This window comes from Mauremys mutica, unplaced genomic scaffold (genome assembly GCF_020497125.1).
Source record: "Mauremys mutica isolate MM-2020 ecotype Southern unplaced genomic scaffold, ASM2049712v1 Super-Scaffold_100583, whole genome shotgun sequence".
Classification (NCBI taxonomy): Eukaryota; Metazoa; Chordata; order Testudines; family Geoemydidae; genus Mauremys; species Mauremys mutica.
Genome location: NW_025423350.1, coordinates 645,776 through 667,650, shown reverse-complemented (window position 1 = coordinate 667,650; position 21,875 = coordinate 645,776). Strand labels below are relative to the sequence as shown.

Below are 21,875 nucleotides of genomic sequence, written 5' to 3'. Positions count from 1 at the left end.
AAAATCCTAACTGTAACTACACCTCCAGACAGTTTTATTACCTGCCTCATTTTAGATTTATAAAAGAAACTTCCCTTCATATTCAACCTGTCTTCAAACAAGCACTAAAACAACATCTCTCAGAACAGTCTCTGAGCCATAGCCAGGTCTGGAAGTGAATTGAAAGGGACCTAACATGTCCTGACAGAGAAAGTATTGCTAGATTTCATGTCACTTCCTCTTCAAATTTGCCCAAGAAAGTCAGATTAGAGTAGTCGCTGGGAAAACCATTACCATCAAGGTTCTTGAAGACAGTGCACCAGGATTTATTTGAGGGTCTATGTGATAGGAGGAGGTTGGGGAAATGAACCTGGTGACATTGCTAACCATAGCTTAAAGGAGCCTATTCTAGCTATTTCTTAGATACTTCTTTGGAAGTTCAAGTCTCTGCAGTACTTTTGATTGAAGGCCAGACGCTTGCAGTCAAAGCATGTCTAGGAGCACATATCCCAGGGGCAACTGATTTTACTGCTGCACTATGGATGTCAAAGGCAGGCCTTATGCGATGCTTAGTAAAGACAGTCTTTAAAATTTCTTACGCCTCTCTTCAGGAAGAGAATTGAAGCTGTGGTGAACCTTCAGTTGCAGTGAGGTAAAGACAGTAGAGCCTTGCGAACCAATATATTTTCAGCTCAGAGTCTATAATTACAGCCTGGTGGCAAACTGCAATGCGATGAGTAAGACTTTCACTAGCCGATGTGTGAAGGAAAGACTCCATTTTTAGAGAGCTTCCCTGCAATTCCTATTCTTAGAAAGCAAATGGTTAATTTGGCTCTCAGTCCTGCAGGACAAGAAACCAGCTAGTATACTAGAGATTTAGAATGCATGCCCAGGACACAGCAACGTCACCTCTTCTGAGGAGTCCACATCTTCTGCTTGCACTTCAGCTTCCAAAGTTTCAGGCCCATTAAGGGAATGTTATAAATAAGATCTTACCAAATCTTATCAGTTTCCCACTGTACTAACCTGTGAATCATAAAATATCAGGGTTGGAAGGGACCTCAGTAGATCATCTAGTCCAACCCCCTGCTCAAAGCAGGACCAATCCCCAACTAAATCATCCCAGCCAGGCCTGTGTCAAGCCTGACCTTAAAAACCTCTAAGGATGGAGATTCCACCACCTCCCTAGGTAACCCATTCCAGTGCTTCACCATCCTCCTAGTGAAAAAGTTTTTCCTAATATCCAAGTTAAACCTCCCCCACTGCAACTTGAGACCATTACTCCTTGTTCTGTCATCTGCCACCACTGAGAACAGTCTAGATCCATCCCCTTAGGAACCCCCTTCAGGTAGTTGAAAACAGCTATCAAATCCCCATCATTCGTCTCTTCTGCAGACTAAATAATCCCAGCTCCCTCAGCCTCTCCTCATAAGTCATGTGCTCCAGCCCCCTAATCATTTTTGTTGCCCTCCGCTGGACTCTTTCCAAATTTTCCACATCCTTCTTGTAGTGTGGGGCCCAAAACTGGACACAGTACTCCAGATGAGGCCTCACCAGTGCTGAATAGAGGGGAATGATCACGTCCCTCGATCCGCTGGCAATGCCCCTACTTATACAGCCCAAAATGCTGTTAGCCTTCTTGGCAACAAGGGCACACTGTTGACTCATATACAGCGTCTCGTCCACTGTAACCCCTAGGTCCTTTTCTGCAGAACTGCTGCCTAGCCATTTGGTCCCTAGTCTGTAGCAGTGCATGGAATTCTTCCGTCTTAAGTGTAGGACTCTGCACTTGTCCTTGTTGAACCTCATCAGATTTCTTTTGGCCCAATCCTCTAATGTGTCTAGGTCCCTCTGTATCCTATCCCAAACCTCTAGTGTATCTACCACTCCTCCCAGTTTAGTGTCATCTGCAAACTTGCTGAGGGTGCAGTCCATGCCATCCTCCAGATCATTAATGAAGATATTGAACAAAACCAGCCCCAAGACCGACCCTTCGGGCACTTTGCTTGATACCGGCTGCCAACTAGACATGGAGCCATTGATCACTACCCCTTGAGCCCGATGATCTAGCCAGTTTTCTATCCACTGTGATAGACCCAGGCCAGTTGGGAACAGCAGAGTAGTAGTAGAAGGGAGATATACTGGCCACTGGATAAGCAGTTTTCTGTTCCCTGAGTGACCAGAGCAGGGGCTGCTCCAGGATAATGAGAACACCTGACTCCAATTAACCTGCTAAGAGTCAGGTGAGGCAGTTAAGCACCTGACTCTAATTAAGACCCCTCTGATGCTATAAAAGTGCTCACTCCAGTCAGGCCAGGGGGAGCCAGAGGAGAGGAAGTGCATGCGAGGAACTGGGAGCAAGAGGCGTGCAAGAAGCTGAGAGTGAGTAGGCATCCTGCTGGAGGACTGAGAAGTACAAGCGTTATCAGACATCAGGAGGAAGGTCCGGTAGTGAGGATAAAGAAGGTGTTGGGAGGAGGCCATGGGGAAGTAGCCCAGGGAGTTGTAGCTGTTGCACAGCTGTACCAGGAGGCACTCTAGACAACTGTAGTACACAGGGCCCTGGGCTGGAACCTGGAGTAGAGGGCGGGCCCGGGTTCCCCCCAAACCTCCCAACTCCTGATCAAACACAGGAGGAATTGACCTGGATTGTGGCTTCTACCAGAGGGGAAGGTCTCTGGGCTGTTTCCCGACCCACGGGGTGAATCTGTGAGGCGAGCAAATCCGCCAATAAGCGCAGGACCCACCAAGATAGAGGAGGAACTTTGTCACACATTCATCCAGCCCATACTTCTTTAACTTTCTGGGAAGAATATTGTGGCACCACTATCACTTACTTGACGGAAAGGTAGACTGTTTCCATCATGCCTAGTAGCAAGTGGTTTTAATTCCAATCCTTTTTTGGGTTCTACTACAAAGTTAGGCATGCAAGTACACAAAACATATTACCACAAACAATATAAATACCCAGCAGTGTACCCAGAAAAAAGATATTGGGTAGGGGGCTTTCTCCCTATTCTCAAGCAACTTTTCATATAAGATGAACAAAGCAGGATTTAAAAAAAAACGTGTGGGGGCAGAGGACAGTAGCTTGTTTTTTTAAAATAAAAAGATTAGAAATTCAAGTCGTGTCAAACAATAATTCTCTAGTCTTCCAAGACGACCAAGGTAGACAAGTGGGCGAAAACTGATTGAAAGGATATTTATTGGGCTGTAAGCAGTTTGGCCTACACAATGAAATGGAATCGCTGCTGACAACAGCTGCAACTGAAACTGGGCTAAACCTAATTTAGATGCAGGTGTGGGCAAGAAAAAATTCTGTCACTGGTTCTATTTTACACAGTGGACAACACCTTTGAATTGTTGACATCTGTTTACTCAAATATGTAAGAAACACTTGGGAGAAAAGGTATTTGTTAAAATACTCAGTATGCCCCAGAATGTCTAGTGTGAGAACTGTGAGCTTTTAAGAGTTCTCCAGCAAAACCAGGAAGGACCACATTCAATATCCCCAATTTTCAAAGTTACCAGAAACAGTTTTTTGTGAGAGACTGACAGAGTGAGCATACACACATATTTCAGAATCTCTTTACACATCATAAAGCAACAAAAATTGGACACAAGTTTCTTTCCTTTGCCAGTCTCCTTTAATCTATTTACGCTGAAGGTGCAAATTTTCAACACTCAGCTATAAGTGGTCAAAGATATAAGCCCCTTCTCCCAACACAAAGTCACTGACCTGTGATCCAAGAAATTGAATGGGCATATTTTTAAAATAGAAGATTTAATTTAATATATTTTTAAAATTACAGATTTACCTTTACTCTTCTATTCTGTAAGGGTGTTGCACTGAAAATATCATCGTGGTCATCCTTTGGCAAATGCTCCAGGAAGTCTCTCATCTGTTGTTTCCTTTTAAACGTTCCCACCTTAGCAGTTATCATTACCGGCTGTTTCTTATCTGAATCTGCCAACATATTACATTTGTTCAGAGTTATTGACTATGCTATTTGGTCTTGCAGATTATTAGTTATAGACAATACTGTTGTGATGCAAAATCCTCAGTCTTATGATCTTTGGCGTTTTCCTGCTCCCTGTACTTCTAGTTTCTATAGAATTTACACTTTTTTTGAAGTGTGTCTAGCCCTTATCTCAATTGGACGTTGACTCTGCAGCCTTGTGGCAGCATTGTAAACATCAACTTTTTAGCTATTTTATTGGTCATTTAAGCAGAAATATTCTGTGTTTGCATATCAGATATGAAAGATGTTAGGTTTCTGTTGTACAATCTGTGAGCTCAGGTACCTTTGACTTCACTATGTCTCAGATCTTCTGTGCAATAGACTGAGCAGACCTGAGAGAGTCAGCAGCTTCTGGAATGCTCATTTCAGAATTAACTTTGTACAATTCAACGAGGCTTCCACCCTCAGCAGATTTGAAGCCACTTAGTTCTCACAGCTGATAAATTACAGTTTGAGTATTTAACATTAAAGCTTCAGAACAGACATGGGGACTATCAAATGGGAGATGCTGTAATAGGTTGTGAAAGTATGTATGGAACACCACACTACCACCTGGCAGATGCCTGCCAGGAGACCTCCATGAGGGAGGCAGATGTGGATGCCTGTGCCCACACTGAGCGTGCCATAATGCCGGCAGGTGGCAGGGTGCTGGATGCCTATAACATTCACAGACGCAGCCCGAAACCCATTTTGAAATTCATTGGGATGAGAGGGCTTGGCCCTTGGAACAGTCAGCAACAGCAACAAACAGTCTGGGAGAGGCATGAAAGAAGCGAGTTCTGAGCAGATAGAAAGCCAGTGCACGGCGGACATCAAGGGAGTGAAGAGTCCTGTCTGCAGGACTGGAATGCAGCTCAGGATGGAAAACTGGAAGGTGAACAGATCAGTTGCGGTAGAACAATTCTGACATCACATTTGGGAGGAACTTGGGATGCAGTCATAAGGAAACCTTTTGTCCCTATGAAATTTTGTTTGTGGGGGGAAGGGGGGGTCAGCCATCATGGCTGCCAGTTTGATAACCCTCCTGGTCAATGTGATAGCCATGAGGAAGGTTACCTTCTTGGAGAGATGTGAGAGGGAGCATGTTGCCAGAGGTTTTGAAGGGAGGTTTGGGGAAGGTAGAGAGGGAAAGATTAAGGTCCCATAGATGCATAACTTTTAGTATCTGAGGGAAGCTATTGAGAAGGCCTCACATGAAGTGAACAGTGGTGGGGTGAGTGTAACAGTGTGTACATCCACAGGGGGGGAAGGAAGGCATTTAGTGCCTCCAGAAGGACCCCGACAGAGCTGAGGGCAAAACCTGACATTTTGAGCTCTAAGAGGTAATCCAGGAGGGCAGGGATGGATATGGCTGGGACTTGGGGGTATGTGGGCCACAGGTGTACCGGTACCAAGCCAGCAGCGTTGGGTCACACGCTAGGGGGTGAGATGTGTGGGCACAGGAGTCTGAGCTTCTCCTGGAAGCAGGGGAGAATGTCAGGTCCAGCTCAGAGAAACTGTTGGAGTCCGATGAAGCCTCCAGGAGTGGTGGAATCGTTGGTATAGGCCTGGAACTCACAGCTTGGAAATGCTGCTTTTGGAGCAGGGATGGGTTATCCACCAGAGTGGGTGGTTCGATTGTAACAAGCAGCGGAGAATGCAGGTCGAACAGTTTGAGATGCACCAATGGGAGAAAGGGCTCACAATGTCCTGGAGTATGAGGAATGTCCCTGTGAGCACCTGAGGTGGTTGGCTGACAGGTGTGATGATGATGGCACGGATGGTGCACAGCCTGGAGAGCGGTCCGGATGGGCAGCCTTACCTTCAGAATGAGGAAGTTTAGGCTGCTGCAAATGTTGTGCACCACCTCAATTCTCACTGGGCTAACACTACTATAGATTTATAGACAGCTGTTATTAGATTTTATTCAGCGGAGGCTGTACTGGATTAAATCCAATGTGCATGCTGAAAATGCATCACTATCAACTTACATACTTCACATGCAATAATACCACTTCTGTGTAAGTTCACCTGCTTAGTGTGGACTGAATTAAAAAACAACTGCTTGAAAATCAGAAAAATGAAGAAATAGAAGAAACAAACATGATTTGGGCAGAAAGGCCAGTACCTTTTTGTCCTTTTTTATCTAATGCAGTCTTTGTGGCATGCTTTTTGGAACCTTTTGTCTGATGCTCTTCCATATATTTCTGCTGGCATTCTTCCGCAGATCGAGTACCCAAAGCCATTGCTACATCCAACCAAAAGCCATTCTTGTGTTTTGGAAAAGAAGCAACAGCCCTGTAAACAGAGCAAAAAATGTAATCTATAGCCAAAAGAAATTGGTTGAACTACGTGTTCATTCAAAAGTCAAACCTCTGATCATAAGACAGAATGAATCTAACATTTAAATTGTTAGGTTTAAAAAAAATTAAATCAAATTTTAAAAAAGACGAACTCCTTTTCTTAGGAATGTAGAAATTGCTAGACCAAACCAATGGTCCATCTAATCCAGAATCTTGCCTCCAACAGCTGGCAGTACCAGACATTTTGGAGGAAGGTGTAAAACCTTCATAACAGACAATCATGCAGTGACCTGTACATGGGCGGAGTTTCTTCCGAATCTCAGGCAGAGTAGTTTTTTATACACTAAAACATGAATTTATTTGTTTTAAGGTTTTTAAAATTCTTATTATTCACAGAAGTGTCAAACCCTGCTCAGCTCTTGGCCTCATCACTGCCTTGTGGTAATAAGTACCACAAGTTAATTTCCCTGTACATTGTAAGTGTTAGTTTTTATTTTTTTTTAACATCCCCCTTCCTATTGTATTTGGAGAGAACAGGTTCTAGTTCCCACTTAGCTTTCTCTATCCCAGGGGTCGGCAACCTTTCAGAAGTGCTGTGCCGAGTCTTCGTTTATTCACTCTCATTTAAGGTTTCGCGTGCCGGTCAGACATTTTAACGTTTTTAGGTCTCTTTCTATAAATGTATAATATATAACTAAACTATTGTTGTATGTAAAGTAAATACGGTTTTTAAAATGTTCAAGAAGCTTCATTTAAAATTAAATTAAAATGCAGAGCCCCCCAGAACAGTGGCCCAGGCAGTGTGAGTGCCACTGAAAATCAGCTAGTGTGCCGCCTTTGGCACCCGTGCCAGAGGTTGCCTACCCTTGCTCTATCCCATTCTTTAGTTTGTTTGCTTCTATCATGTCACCTTTTATTCACCTGTTCCTTCAGGTAAACAGTCCTGCTCCCTCCCCATTTCCTCATGTGAAAAATCTTTCACACTTAGAAACATCAGCACCTTCAACTGAAGAATTTAAAAACCTAATTTCCGTGGGGGTTTTGTACAACATATATCGTTTACTTTTTGCATATCTTAACTCCCACAACAAAAAGTGAGTTTCTATTTTGTTTCTAGTCATTTTAAATTTCTAGCTTCCCTACACTGGCACAATGCTGTAATAGGTTTGAGCTGTAAACCCTGTAAGGGAATATTTAAAAAAACAGGAGACTCATGTTAAAGAAAAATTTGTTTTACTCTAAATTTAATAGTTTTGCATAACTTATTTTACCAAAACCTACATTGTCTGTGTCTTAATTTCATTTTTTTTCCTTAAAGGTGTATAGGATTGTATTGTCTGGAGAAATACTCAAAGTTCATGGTCTTTTTTAAAAAAAAGTCTGAAAAAGACAGTTCCAAATTTAAGAAAGAGATAAGGACTGAAAATGAAACATGAAAAACAAATAGAATAGTCTAAGTAAATATTAAACACACAGTAGTGTAACTGGTACATCTTACTCTACCTTGACTGAAAAGTAATCAAAGCGATGCTAAGCAAATCTAATTGCTCATGTCTAATACATTGCTTACAAGTCCAGGCAAATTGCTCTGTTTTTTGTTACCAAGCATAACCGCTTGCCTGTGTAGCTTCTGTAGTTCTCTCTCAGTCCAGTGTTCAGTTGCACCCGGAAAAGACTCCAAGAAATTCTGCTCCTCTCTCTTGTCAGATTCCTTTGATTCCACCGCTGAAGACTTTGCACTGTTGATAATCTTGCTATCAGGTTTTTTGGCAGATACTTTTGATTTCTTTTCTTTTATTTGAAATTCTCTATTACAGTCTTCTGTCTCAGTTTCTGACTCAAACACATACGTTAGAGGGTTGATACTCGCTTTTCTTGTGTTTACTCTCCTGTCAATCAAAGGGGCACTGTTGGACCCACCAGCAGGAGCCTTCCCTTTCGGTTCCACTTCTGATTGTTTCTTCTGATCAGACAGATCTATCCTTAACTGTCTGTTGTGGGAGGAAGTGGCTGCGGAATTTTCTATTTTTCTTTGCTCCGACGATTTCTTCTTTGCATCGCTCTGTGAAATTTTAGCATCGAAGGAAGATTTATAATTACAAATCTCTCTTTCCAAAGAGGGTTTTGTTTTCCTTTTGATAGATAGAGGGATATCTTCATTGGAGTCTTCCTCATCCTTGCTTGAGGATTCTTCTGTAAACAGTTTGTCTTGGCAAAACTGTTTCAGTGACCTCAGAGAATACTTGCAAGTCTTTAGCTCTCTCCTTGAGTTTGTTTTGCAATTTCTGGTCTCAGTTCCATATTTTGAAATACTTTGCTCTGCAGTCTGGCTATTATATGTTAGGTTATTTCGATACATTTTTTTATGCTTCAAGGGTGTCAATACAACAGTCTTTTTATCAATATTATTAAGTTCCGCTTCAGAGTCACTTTCATCAGGATCTGAAATAAAACATCTAGGGTCTCTTTTGTCACTGGACCCAATTTCTTTTTCGAAATTTGTTCTCTTCTCATAGATTTTTCCTAAAAGAAAAAATATTATATAGATTGTTTTCACATACACCAAGACAGGTTTTACTTGTGATGTAGCATTGCATGCTGTTAAACTACTATGACTTACGCCCCCTACAGCAGCTATATTGAACTCCTTGTACAATTGTTAAAGCTGGATGCTCCTTTCCACTTTTACTGGCAGAAGCTAGTGGAACAGGATAGAGGCAAGCAGCAACTCCCCAGTGTGCAAATCCCCTGACTCCACAGAAGTCTCTCCATCAGACTAATAGGAGGCTAGGGTTCCACAGGTCAGGAGGGGGTCCATCAGTTCACGCTGGGCTAGGAAGCAGCTGCCTTCAGAAGCCAGCTTTCCTCCCAAACATACAGAAATAATATTGTAAAATCAGTGGGAATTAGTGCCGCTAAGCAGCGTTAACTCCGACTCTGTACTGTCCTGTCCCATACATGAGAAAGACATGGCATAGGCAAGGTGCAGACACCTTGCATGGACATCCTTTCCAGGTTGTGAAAGAGTTAATTGCCCAGCATTTGAAGGCTATGGTGCAAACTCATACTCAACATGAGCATTAGTTGAAAATTCCACCAGGTGAATATGGCAAACTTTTTTGAGCTCTCTGGTCCATCTCGGGGGTTATGCCTTGGGGAGAGTACAATATAACCCTACGGGTCCAATTATGCACTCTTGCATATACTTCCATTTACTGAGACTCCACTGAGGCTTATATTTTCAAAACCCTTCTGGAAAGTCAGATGCTACCTAGTGTATGTGTGAGGCAGTATGGTCCAGCAGTCAGGGCACTTGAATGAGGAGGCAGGAGACCTAGGCTCTTTTTTTCTGGCTCTGCTACTGACCTGCTGCGGAACCCTGGTCAAGATACGTAACTTTTCTGTACTTAAATATCATCCCCATTTTAAAGGGGGAAACTGATTTTCTTTTGTGAAATACTTTGAGATCTATGGATGAAAAGCACTAGATAAGAGTTAAATATATCAGTTGTGTTCCAAGACATTTTCATGCTAATAACTTATATGTATTGCACAGATCAAAGAGAAACATGGAATTTTTTTCCCCCCAATCTACACCATAAACACATTTTCAGTTAGGTATAGTAAGAAATCTATAGAACAGCCTCACTGCACATTTCATGCTCACGGAAGTGAGCAGTAAAAATATATTTCAAGCTTAAGTTAAAGAACCCAATTATCAGAAAATAGATACAGTTCAATTATTACGATTTTATGGCTAAGAGGCTTGGGAAGAGGTGTTAATAAGTAAGGTTTGAGTGGTACCATGCTCAGACTATCAAAGAACGTGGAAGTTCCTTTTTTTCTTGGAAGAGAATGTAACCTCATGCTCAACCAAAAAATTGAAAAAAAAATATAAATTTCCAAAAGTCACAGTAAATGTAGAAAAAGTCACATGTTCATATTTTTATTTTAAAGAAAACTGACAAAAGAGGAGAGGCCTGGAGCGGGGGTGGTGGGGTGTGTGTGTGCCTGAGATTGAACTCACACCGCACTCATCCTGGGCAGCGGCGGCTCCTGTTCCCCGCAGAGCTGGACCCAACTCCCCACTCCAGGTAGTGCAGCCTAGCACACAGGTCGATAGCACCGCTCAGATTTCGTAGGGACACAGGAGCCACCACTCCCAGGGTTGAATATAGGGAGAACTCACTCTTTCCCCACCAGGCCTTCCCCTCTTCATGGGTGCTTTATTAAAATCAGAGAGAAATCATAGTGTGCGTGACTTTTCCACTGCTCTGACAAACAGGCAGCTCTAGTCATAAACAAGTGCAAGACTGTATGTCATCCTGATCCCCGAAGCCCTTTCAAATCCACCTTGCTTGCACAAGTCAACCTACTTGTAACAAGACAGACAAGGAGGATCCGATCCCCAAAAATCTCTGCCACCAAGTAAGCTGACAGCCTGTTCTAGGTCAAAGAGGATGTGTTGCACTCATTACATCTGTCTCTTCAAGTTCTTGTATCAGGACATGATATTTCAATTGATAAGAATCCTACTCCCTCAACTGCTTAAGGACATGTTCTACACCCTGAAGTCAATGAGAGCCCTCACATCATAACAGAAGCAGAATTGGTCCAGTAGGAAGTAGTTCCATTTAAAAATGCAAAAACCCTTCAGCTCACAAGAATGGGGCAGCCATGCCTGGCCAGGGACAGAGCTCCTTGTACAAAACAAATCTGCTAGGTTTCAGTTAAGTGCTCCCAACTGATAGAATCCATCCAAACTGCTGAGTAAATTAAGACTATCAAAACCACAAAGAGAATCTTGAGGAGTTAATTCCAACATGAAGAAACTGAATAAATATGGAACATAAAGTCAATAGAAAATGCTACTGTTTTACTCAATCTCAATCATTCAGTTACATGAGTTTTATTTTGGATTAGATCCAGCCAAAATGAAATATTCCCTTCATGCAATAAAGAATTCTATAGAAGATGCTCTAGTTCAGGGGTAGGCAACCTATGGCACGTGCGCCAAAGATGGCACACAAGCTGATCTTCAGTGGCACTCACACTGCCCGCGTCCTGGCCACCAATCTGGGGGGCTCTGCAATTTTTATTTTAAATGAAGCTTCTTAAACTTTTTAAAAACCTTATTTACTTTACATACAACAATAGTTTAGTTATATATTATAGACTTATAGAAAGAGACCTTCTAAAAACATTAAAATGTATTACTGGCATGCGAAACCTTAAATAAGAGTGAATAAATGAAGACTCAGCACACCACTTCTGAAAGGTTGCCAACCCCTGCTCTAGCTGCTTCAAAAAGGACACTAACTTTTGTTTTTACACTTAGTTTAATGGGTTTACTGTATATTTCCCAAAAGACTTAAAAATTGATGATCGAATGTACTTTTTCCTATTCACGCAGGCCGCTTACTTTCTGCACTTCACTCAGTTTGGAAAATGAAGCTAGATTGATGAACGTTTGTTTATTCTTTCCTTTTTCAGTGTCGCACACTGACAACACTAAGTCTGATGTGTTCAGATTCACAGCATAGCAGCAGAAATTTTAATCAACCTGTTTCCATTTCAATTTATGGCAGACAGCAAATCTGTCTATTCATGAAGTTTGTATCCCCTCTCTATTTTCACACTACCTATCATTCTTTTTGGCATAAAACTAATGGACAGTATTGCTTTAATTATTAAAAAAAATCAACTGGCAATCAAGATTTTAAAAGTTCTTAATATCAACCCCATCATAGTGATTTTGTTATAGGCCCACATTTAATAGACTATCTTCCTCATTTACAATTATTTCAGGGGGGGGAAATACATTCAGTAGCTTGCAAACACATGGCCATTCTTACCTTTAGATTGGCTTTTAGTTTTTCCTTCACTTGTCTCTGTTGTATCCTCTCTGTTGTTCTTTGGGGAGCTGGATATGGTTTTCTTTTTGGCTTGTTTACTACTACTACATACCTTGAAAAATAAGAAGAGAAATGTGTCTGCCAGAGATTATACACATCAGCTATAGTAAAACCAGTAAGGAACAACAAGCCATGTATTCTTTATTTTGCACTCTGAAATGGAGGACTGGAGGTGTTAGTAATAAACTGTATGGCACAGTATTTTGCTATACTGCATCAGTAGTATTTTGTAAATGTTGATGCTCATACAAATTCCACAAGGGACACCACAGTGAGACCAAAATAGTAGATCAGGTTTCCTTTAATTGATAGGACCACTTTAACTAAGAAACTGAGTCTCAAACTGAGGTCTATGGAGCCGTTTATATCACAATGGCAAAGCAGCATCTTCAAGCAATGGCACCAGCTAGCTATTACAGCAAAGTCCAGTCCTCTTAAGATTTCCAGAGGCTTTTTAGATCAATGAAGCTTAAAAAAAAACAAAAAAAACCCAACAACAACAACGTAACGGCAGCCCCATTTAAGCCCATGCACAACTAAGAAACAACATCTTCCTTTCGCTTAAACTCAACCATGATCCAATTTGTCTAGTATGTTAGAATTAGCCAGCAGTTCCAAACACAAAAGACTGACCCAAACTGCAAAGTGACCAGGGAAGATCAGATCAGAAAGAGCTACAGGAGAAGAGGGAACATTTGGTCCTAATGAATGTGAAGTCCTCCACCCACTGAGAGAAAGTTAAATTAAACAGCGCAGATAAAAAATGTTAATGCCTACTGCACTGGCATGAGTTTATTTTCATCTTCTCTCTTTAGTGCTGTCCTCATGTTACATTTTTAATATAATCAATATTTGTGGAATGAGCATTTTGAGGTTGCAACGGAATCTCTCTCAGGTGCTTATATGGCCCCCATTACCATAGTATGAGAGCACCTCACAATCTGAGGTATTTGTGATGAGTTCCCCCCAGGGTGCCACGTAGAACTGAGGTACCACTACTGAGCCCTCTGACCCACCAGCCTGGGCTCGCTCTCACACTGTGCTGCTGTGACAAGTGCCAAAGCTCTCCAGCCTGCACTCTCACCAGCATTCACACAGGTAGGGACACACCCAACTGCAGTTACATGCAGGCTCTCTAACCACCAGCTTCCCAGCCTGGGACCCCAGAGCAGTACAGGTCTGTCGCATCTTACGCGCATTTAACATGCACGATTTCAGCTTTATGCGGTCGGCAAAAAAAAACAACAACAATTTTAATACTGTACCTGTATGTTCCACCCGCCATTCAACTCAATGTAATTTTGACTATATGCAGTTTTCGCTTTACGTGCTGACCGCGGAACGGAACCCCCGTGTAAGATGAGACTCGCCTGTACTGTCCTGCCCAAATCTGGCCAGTATGCGGTTTTAATACCAGGTCCACCTCTCCCTCAATGTAGAGAACAATGCACACTTGTGGTAATCAAGCAGAGATTTTCCCCCAAGCAGATTCTCACCCTAACTGATGGTACATGCAGACTTGTAAGTTCTTAAGGCACAAGCTACACCTGCTTTGCAGCTTGGAATCCCCGTATGTTTTATACACAGAAATCCCTGGGTCCAACATTTCCCCCAGTTCAGTCTTTGTTCCTCAACTGTTTCCAGGGGTCATCTTGTGTGGGAAGTGAAGAACCCCAGATGATGTCACTCCCTGCCTTATATGGCTTTAGCATATGGCGAGAACCCTTTGTTTCAAAGCTTGGCTCCCAGACCAATTTGTGGAAAAATACTGACATCCCAAGATGGAGTCCAGAATCACGTGGCCTGGTCACATGTCCTTGTAGAGTCATAGCAGCCATTACTTACATGCTGTCTGAAGAGTTCTCAGGAAGGCTCAGCCAGTGGGGGATAAGCTTCTCCTAAGGCCTATTGGTCTTTCGAATGGCCCGTTACCCTGAATAGGCCCCTTACAACCAGCTATTTAGACTAGTGGGTGTTACCCAGGTATAACTACATTTGAATCATAGGGTTTGAAGGGACCTCAGCAGGTCATCTAGTCCAACTCCCTGCTCAAAGCAGGACCAATCCCCAGACAGATTTTTACCCCCAGTTCCCTAAATGGCCCCCTCAAGGATTGAACTCACAACCCTAGCTTTAGCGGGCCAATGCTCAAACCGCTGATACAAAAATGATACATGCATGCAAAAAGGATAATCATATTCAGCAAATCATAACTTTTCCAATGACACCTCACATGACTTATCTTGTGCAAAATGCATCTTAATTATGCCATAATCATATCATAATAGAACTATGAAGAATATGGGGTGCAGTGTCACAGTATTTATCCTCACAGCACCCCTGTGAGATAGCACAGCCCTTTTATCCCCATTTTACAGACGGGGAACTGAGACACAGAGAAACCAAAGGCCAGATTTTCAAAAGGGATTTCAGATGCCTACAGAGGCAGATATCTGGCTCTTTAGGCACTTGAAAATCCAGCCCTAAATAACTTGCCCAGGTAATACAAGGAGTCTGTGGCAGATCAGAGAACTGAACCCACATCTCCCGAGTACCAAGCTAGAATGCTCACCACTGAACCATCCTTATCCTCAAGGAGCGATCCTTACCAAGTAGTCCACAATAGAAAAAAGTTCAAAAACTACTGAATTAAGAGGCTGTGGCATAGAAAAGTCATCTTAACTTTGATAATTTTTAAACAATTATAGAACAATGATAAGGTAATAACATTCAGAAAAGTCTTACAATACTCAAGTAGTTTTTTCCACCCTCTTCTATAGTAACATTTAGTTTACGATCAACAAACTCTCGTTGTCCACACCAGTAATGCAATGGAGGTTTAATGCGCCGACCACTACGGCTGTAACTTGCATCTGGGTCTTTCTGCACAGAATTGCGTTTGGGTGTCATATCTACACATACAAACAGAAAAAAAAATCTTGTTAGCAGCAGGATAGTTTTGAGTTGTTTTTTTAAACATCAAAATACTGTATTTTAAAAGTAATCTTTAGTACGATCTTACAGGCATAAATTAAAGTTTGCAAGTTCAGAATACTACATTTATAGAAGAACATAAAAATATACTTTAAAACATAAAAACATGATTGGTCCTGTTTGAGCAGGGGGTTGGACTAGATGCTCTCCTAAGGTCTCTTACAACCCTGATAGTCTATGATTCTATGATAAGAAAGGCCATACTGGGTCAGACCAAAGGTCCATCTAGCCCAGTATCCTGTCTTCTGACAGTGGACAATGCCAGCTGCCCCAGAGGAAATGAACAGAACAGGTAATCATCAAGTGATTTATCCCGTCTCCCATTCCCTGCTTCTGGCAAACAGAGGCTAGGGACACCATCTCTGCCCATCCTGGCTAATAGCCATTGATAAACCTATCCTCCATGAATGTATCTAGTTTTTTTTAACCCTGTTACAGTCTTGGCCTTCACAACATCCTCTTGCAATGAGATCCACAGTTTGACTGTGTGTTGTGTGAAAAAAATACTTCCATTTGTTTTAAACCTGCTCCCTATTAATTTCATTTGGTGACCCCTAGTTCTTGTGTTATGAGGAGTAACTTCCTTATGTACTTTCACCACACCAGTCATGATTTTGTAGACTTCTATCACATCCCCCCGTAGTCGTCTCTTTTCCAAGCTGAAAAGTCCCAGTCTTCTTATTCTCTCTCTCTATATGGAAGCTGTTCCATACCCCTAATCATTTTTGTTGGCCTTTTCTGAACCTTTTCCAATTCCAATCTATCTTTTTTGAGATTGGGCAACCACATCTGCATGCGGTACTCAAGATATGAGTGTACGAGGAATTTATATAGCAGCAATATGATATTTTCTGTCTTATTATCTATCCCTTTCTTAATGATCCTCAACATTCTGTTTGCTTTTTTGACTGCCGCTGTACACTAAGTGGATATTTTCAGAGAACTATCCACTATGACTCCAAGATCTTTCTTGAGTTGTTACAGCTAACTTAGACCCCATCATTTTATATGTATAATTGGGATTATGTTTTCCAATGTGCATTTGCATTTATCAACATTGAATTTCATCTGCCATTTTGTAGCCCAGTCACCCAGTTTTGTATTGATTTACATGAAAATGATGCTCACAGAAAAGTGAATATCTAAATCAAGAAATTACCATTCTTAGTTTTAAAAGCAGACAAGTCAAAAACCCATGTAACTTAGTGTGATTGAAGTATTATAGTAATTTTTTCCCCCACACCAACCAAATTTGTGTTCTGAAGTCTTTTGACTTTGTGACCTAATTCAGAGAGTAATGATACACAAAGATCGTATAGGAAAGTGGTGGTAAGTGGAATTAGCCAAAGAAAAGTTTAGACTTTGAATCTATTCCCAAGTATACAATCAATCAATTGTATGGAAGGACACTGGAAAGAGTACAAATGTGCAGATGATACAAAAATGAAGTCTGGATAAAGAGATAATGAATAATTAAATCTGATGAAAGACTTTTGGAGCATCATATCATAAGAAGGATATTCAGGAACTGACAGAGGTGCAAAGAGTAATTAAGATATGGTGCCCCTAGAATTAGGAAAACTAGGCTTGAACTAAGAAAGAGAGGTGGATAAGGGGAAACAATATATAGGGTTATAAAACTGTCAACATTTCAGAGAAAACCTGTCATAACTGTTCATACAGTGTAGTTGTAGCCATGCCAGTCCCAGGTTATTAGGAGACACAAGGTGGGTGAGGTAATATCTTCTACTGGACCAACTAAAAGAGATTTCCTCACCCACCTCATGTGTCCAGTAACAGTTCATAACAATTAACAGGTTCTGACAGAAGTCAGCACAAAACGGAGGCTGTGAGAGAGAGGTCTATGCATTAAGGGAGATTAAGAGAAATATTTTAAAGAAGAGAATTTGGAATGGCTGCAAGCAACAGGAATTTTAATTGTGAATGTACTCATTTTATAAAGGGGAGTAAAATAAAAATGTACAAGGAAGTTACCCTCTAGCAACCTTTCATTCCCTGTATGTGGATGCATCACATAGCCTAAGTTATTCAACACAAACCAATGTTGATGTTTCATTCCCCACAAACTGTGGGTTAAATTTGTCCCTTCATAGAACATTGAGCTTTATTGTGAGAAAGAAATGCCATAACAATTGGGAAAAAAACACCTCATGCTGTGACAATTCTAAAAATGAGAAATATTAAGAAAAAGTCAGTCATTTAACCATTTAAACTACTATCAATTTTGAACAAAAAAGTGGGGGTGGAGGGGAAGTACTCACATCTGTTATCATTCAATGCTACTTCATGAGTGGCGTTTTGTGTTCGAGATTGTTTTTTTAAGTCTCCTGTTACCCCCTCTTCTTCCAACATATCCACTTCCACAGAACTGATTTTTTCATTGCCAGCCTCATCGGTATCTTGTTCCTTCCTAATTTTTTGAAGTTTAAGAAAAAAAATAGGAAACCAAAATCTGTCACTGCTTAATATTGCTTAGTTGTTATTAAAGAACTTCAGCTGAAATACTATTTTACACCATTCGAACACAAAAAACTCACAAATGAAAAGCCTTGTACACTATTCTTCCCCTGTCCCCACAACCCCATGCCACTGTATTAATGCAGCTGCACTGATTAAAACCCCTAATGTAAATAAACTACACCAGAAGCCAAGCCAGTGCAAGTCCTCCTGCATCAGTGCAATGGGTATACATGGAGTACCACTGTAGATAAATCAGTGTAGCTGCACTGGTTTCTCTTTCACTTACACACTTGCATGCGCACACACACAGAGTAGACAAAGCCTGCTAAACTTTATTTTCCATCTAACACATTGGTTACTAAGAATTTACTTAGAACTTAGTCTAAATACACATCTATTGAACCTCAGTTGTACTATGACATATTTTAAAAAAAACAAATATTCACTCTACGCTATTAAATTAGCACTGAGCAAAATAAAGGCCTACCAAAAGTTACCTCTTTAGTTCCTCAAGAAAATTCTCAACATATTGTTTCCATTGTTCTGGAAGTCCAAATGTAAACTTCTTGATGAATTTGTATGGAAATCCTGTTTGAAACAAAGGAGAGCTTTAATAATGGCTAAAATTTTAACAGCACACTGTACTTTCTACTGCGTTTTCCCCCCTTTCACAGTAAGAATGAATGAAATTTGAATACTGAATTTGGTTCACTGATAGCAGTACATAAGTTGTAGTACATTACATGTGACAGTAGAACCTCAAAGATACAAACACCAGAGTTATGGACTTTCCGGTCAACCAGACACCATGTGAAACCGCAAGTCCTCAATCAGGCAGCAGCACAGAACAAAAAACAAAACAAAACATTCCCCGTGAATGCTGTATTGCCTAGGGGCTTTATTCACCCCGGGGGGGGGGGGGGAGGGAGGGTTGGAGCTGCAGCCATGTGGAGGGGGAGGGGTTCAGGGCTCTGGGCGGACTTGGGGCTTCTGACCCTCAGGAGCACAGGGCTCGAGGCTTCAACCCTGCAGCTCTGTTCCCAGCTTCAGCCCCACGGGGGGTACTGGGGCTCTAGCTATGAGGGAAGTGCCAGTTTCAGCCCCAGCGCTCCCACTGAAGCTAAAGCCCCGATCACTGACATAGCCCCGGAGCCCTGGCACCCTCTCCCCACACCTTGCGGCTGCAGCCCCGAACACCCCCCACTACCCTGAGCCCTGGCGCCACCTGTTAGACAAAAGGGCCAGATATATGCTTAAGCCAAATAAGGCCAGATATATGCTTAAGCCAAATATATCCTCAGGCATTTGTCATTTTCCCCGCTTGTTTTTCCAGTTGCTACCCCCGTCCAAAATTACATGGACACAAGATATATATATATTGTATACCAAAAATGGGAATGAGTTAAACAAATGTGCCTGCCCATGGGAGAGGATGTAAAGAAAGGGGGGAGGCGAACAGGTGGTCCCTAATTTCTGCCAGACACAAATGTAAAAGAATGCATAGGTTAGCAGAATTCGACACGCCAAGTTGTTTGTTCGTGGGTATAAAAGAACATGCTTCGGGCCTGTATAGTGTGCTCCTTCTCAGGCACGAGCCGAGAAGGACACCCACTCAGCTGATTGAATAAAGAATGTGGTAGCCGTCCCCCTGTCTCTCCGTGCCTCCTTGGGGTAATTGGAAACGCTCCAGGGGGAACGAGCCTATTTGGCTAACACACCCACCCACCCCACCCTCCGGCTGCAGCCCCGAGCTGCCCACACACACACACACACACTCCGGAGCCCTTGCACTCCCATTTCAGAGTTACGGACAACCTCCATTCCCAAGGTGTCCATAACTTTGAGGGTCTACTGTATATAGAAAAAAGAACAGTAGTCAATTCCCTGCCCCCCTCCCCCAAGAAACAGAAATAAACATGTAGTCAATTATTTCAGTGACTTTTAATTAATTCACAGAAGGGCAAACTGCTAAGTTGAATACTGAAAATACTACCATATGAATGGGTGAAAGTCAATTTAATTTAAAGCTACTCTGCATGCAGCTGGCAGCACTCTGGATGTAGTGTTTGGAAATGGGTTGGAGGTTAGGGACGTAATCACTGCATCCATGACATAGGATAACCATTACACTTTGGCAGTTGTCCATGACTGTTTATGCAGTGGTCAGTAAATGCTGTCTTCCCTCGAGTCACCCTAACAGGTCATTTAGCATACAGAAGACTTGTGATGGATAAAGTGAGTGGAAGAATGATTAGAGCACTGGGGGGCAGAGATCCCCACCTGAGTTCAATCAACTGGAATATAAAGACATTTAAACACAAGTGTTGGGGCTCTTTCATACCATTTGCATAGCAATATATAGTTGAACCATTTCTGATAGTGTGGCTAATCTGAACTGTCTACATTTGGACATGGAATAGAGCTTCCCTCACTGCACTTCCAAAGAGTGTCAGATTTTTAAGGCCAGAAGGGGGCATTAGATCTCCTAGTATGGCCTACTGTATATATCACAGGCCAAAGAATTTCACCCAGTTACTCCTTTATGGAGCCCGATAACTTCCATCTGACTGAAGCTTATCTTCCACAAAGGCATCCAGTCTTGATTTGAAGACATCATTATGGTCAATTCCACTGATGCTGTAGAAGTTACCAGTGTCACTAAGAGACTGGGTTTGAATTGGGGTTAGCTGGCTGAGGTTTAACATGGACAAGGCAGAGAGTGCACCGCTGGGTAGAAGAAGCATTACATAAAATGATGTATGCTCCACTAACTGAAAGTGTGTGGCCACTATTTGTGAATCAGGTTTACAATTCAGGGGGTTTATTAGGCATGGCTGCTATTAGATTCGCAGGAAGAATATGTCGATCAAGGAGTGCATTTTTCCCCCATCTGTACTCAGCGAGGGAAACTTTTTTTTATTATTATTAATAATAATAAAAAGGGATTTGGACCTTTTCATGCTTATCTGAGCCTTTGTCACCTCTGTAATATTCTCTGCTTGGGGCCTCAAGAGAATCTGAGAAGCTGAAGCTAGTACAGAATATGGCAACTTGCTTATTAAGTGGAGCTTTATTCTACTGAAACACACTGCAGTTGTGTGCTTCTGAGTGGAATTCAAAGTGCTGGCACAGACCTTTAAAGCTCTAAATGGTTTAGGTCCAGGTTACCTAACAGGCTATGTTTCTCCCCAAGCCATACTGCCATCTTGATAGAAGAAGAAGGGGTTTCTGGCAAGACACTCTCAATGAGGTGTCTAACTTCAGAATTCACTCCTCACCCAAGCCTGCCACAGCCCACATTTCTTAGCCTCCTGGACATACTGAAAAACTCATTCATCCTCAGAGGCTAGAATGCAGGTATTTAAATGATGGAGCTGAATCAGATTAGGATTGGATGGGCAGAGAACTGGACTTAACCTGCCTAAATGTTATTTTCTTCCCACCCGTGGGCCATTATCAATTTTAAGTCTTGTAAGTAGTCCTAGAACTCAGAATAGGTATCTGTATTATCTCGGATTTATAAATCAAAATAGGTTACAAATACAGACAGTATATTCTCTCTCAGCTGCTTGGCTAGCTGGTTCTTGCTCCCATGCTCAGGATCTAAGTGATCACCATAACTGGGGTCAGGAAGGAATTTCCCCCTAGGTCAGATTGGCAGTAACCTTGGGGGGGTTTCGCATCCTCTGCACCATATGGGTGCAGGTCACTTGCCAGAATTATCTGGGACTCTTTCATTTAATCATTCCCCTGCCATTGCAGGGACCTTGATCACTGGTGCACCTGGGTCTAGTCTCCTGTTGGTCTCATTTACTTTGGTCTCATTTCCATTGCTGGGTGGTTTTGGCAACCTGTTATATATAGCTCAGACTAGATGATCTAAAAGTCCCTTCTGGTCTTAAACTGAAGGACTATGTGTATTTGTTTTGACATATGAAGCCCTAAATGAGCTGGGGTTCTATCATAGATACTGCCTCTCATCCCTGCAATATCTTGGCAGCTGTGATCATCAGAGGCACTTGGACTAATAATTATCTAGTATAACTGACAGGGGGCTGGCAGCAGGATGTTTCGGGAGTTCACTTCACATCTTGGTTAACCCAAGCCTGGATCTGATGACTTTTAGGACATGCTGTAAGATTAACCTATTGTCCCAGACTTTTGTGTGTGTGTATACATATTTTAAGAGGGGTTGAGTGAGG

The 21,875-nt window shown here is 41.9% G+C and overlaps 1 protein-coding gene across 1 annotated transcript in view; it reads right to left on the bottom strand.

The window, feature by feature from the left end:
* Positions 1–17,565, bottom strand: part of LOC123361394 (mis18-binding protein 1-like) — a 30,127-nt gene extending 12,562 nt beyond the window's left edge. Inside the window, exons 1-6 of the mRNA XM_045001413.1 lie at positions 17,475–17,565; positions 14,944–15,110; positions 12,139–12,250; positions 7,903–8,806; positions 6,109–6,278; positions 3,798–3,946 (exon numbers count right to left, since the gene is read on the bottom strand). Coding sequence (XP_044857348.1) covers positions 3,798–3,946; positions 6,109–6,278; positions 7,903–8,806; positions 12,139–12,250; positions 14,944–15,110; positions 17,475–17,565 — 1,593 coding nt within the window. The remainder of the gene's footprint in view (positions 1–3,797; positions 3,947–6,108; positions 6,279–7,902; positions 8,807–12,138; positions 12,251–14,943; positions 15,111–17,474) is intronic.
* Between the last annotated feature and the right edge of the window lie 4,310 nt (positions 17,566–21,875).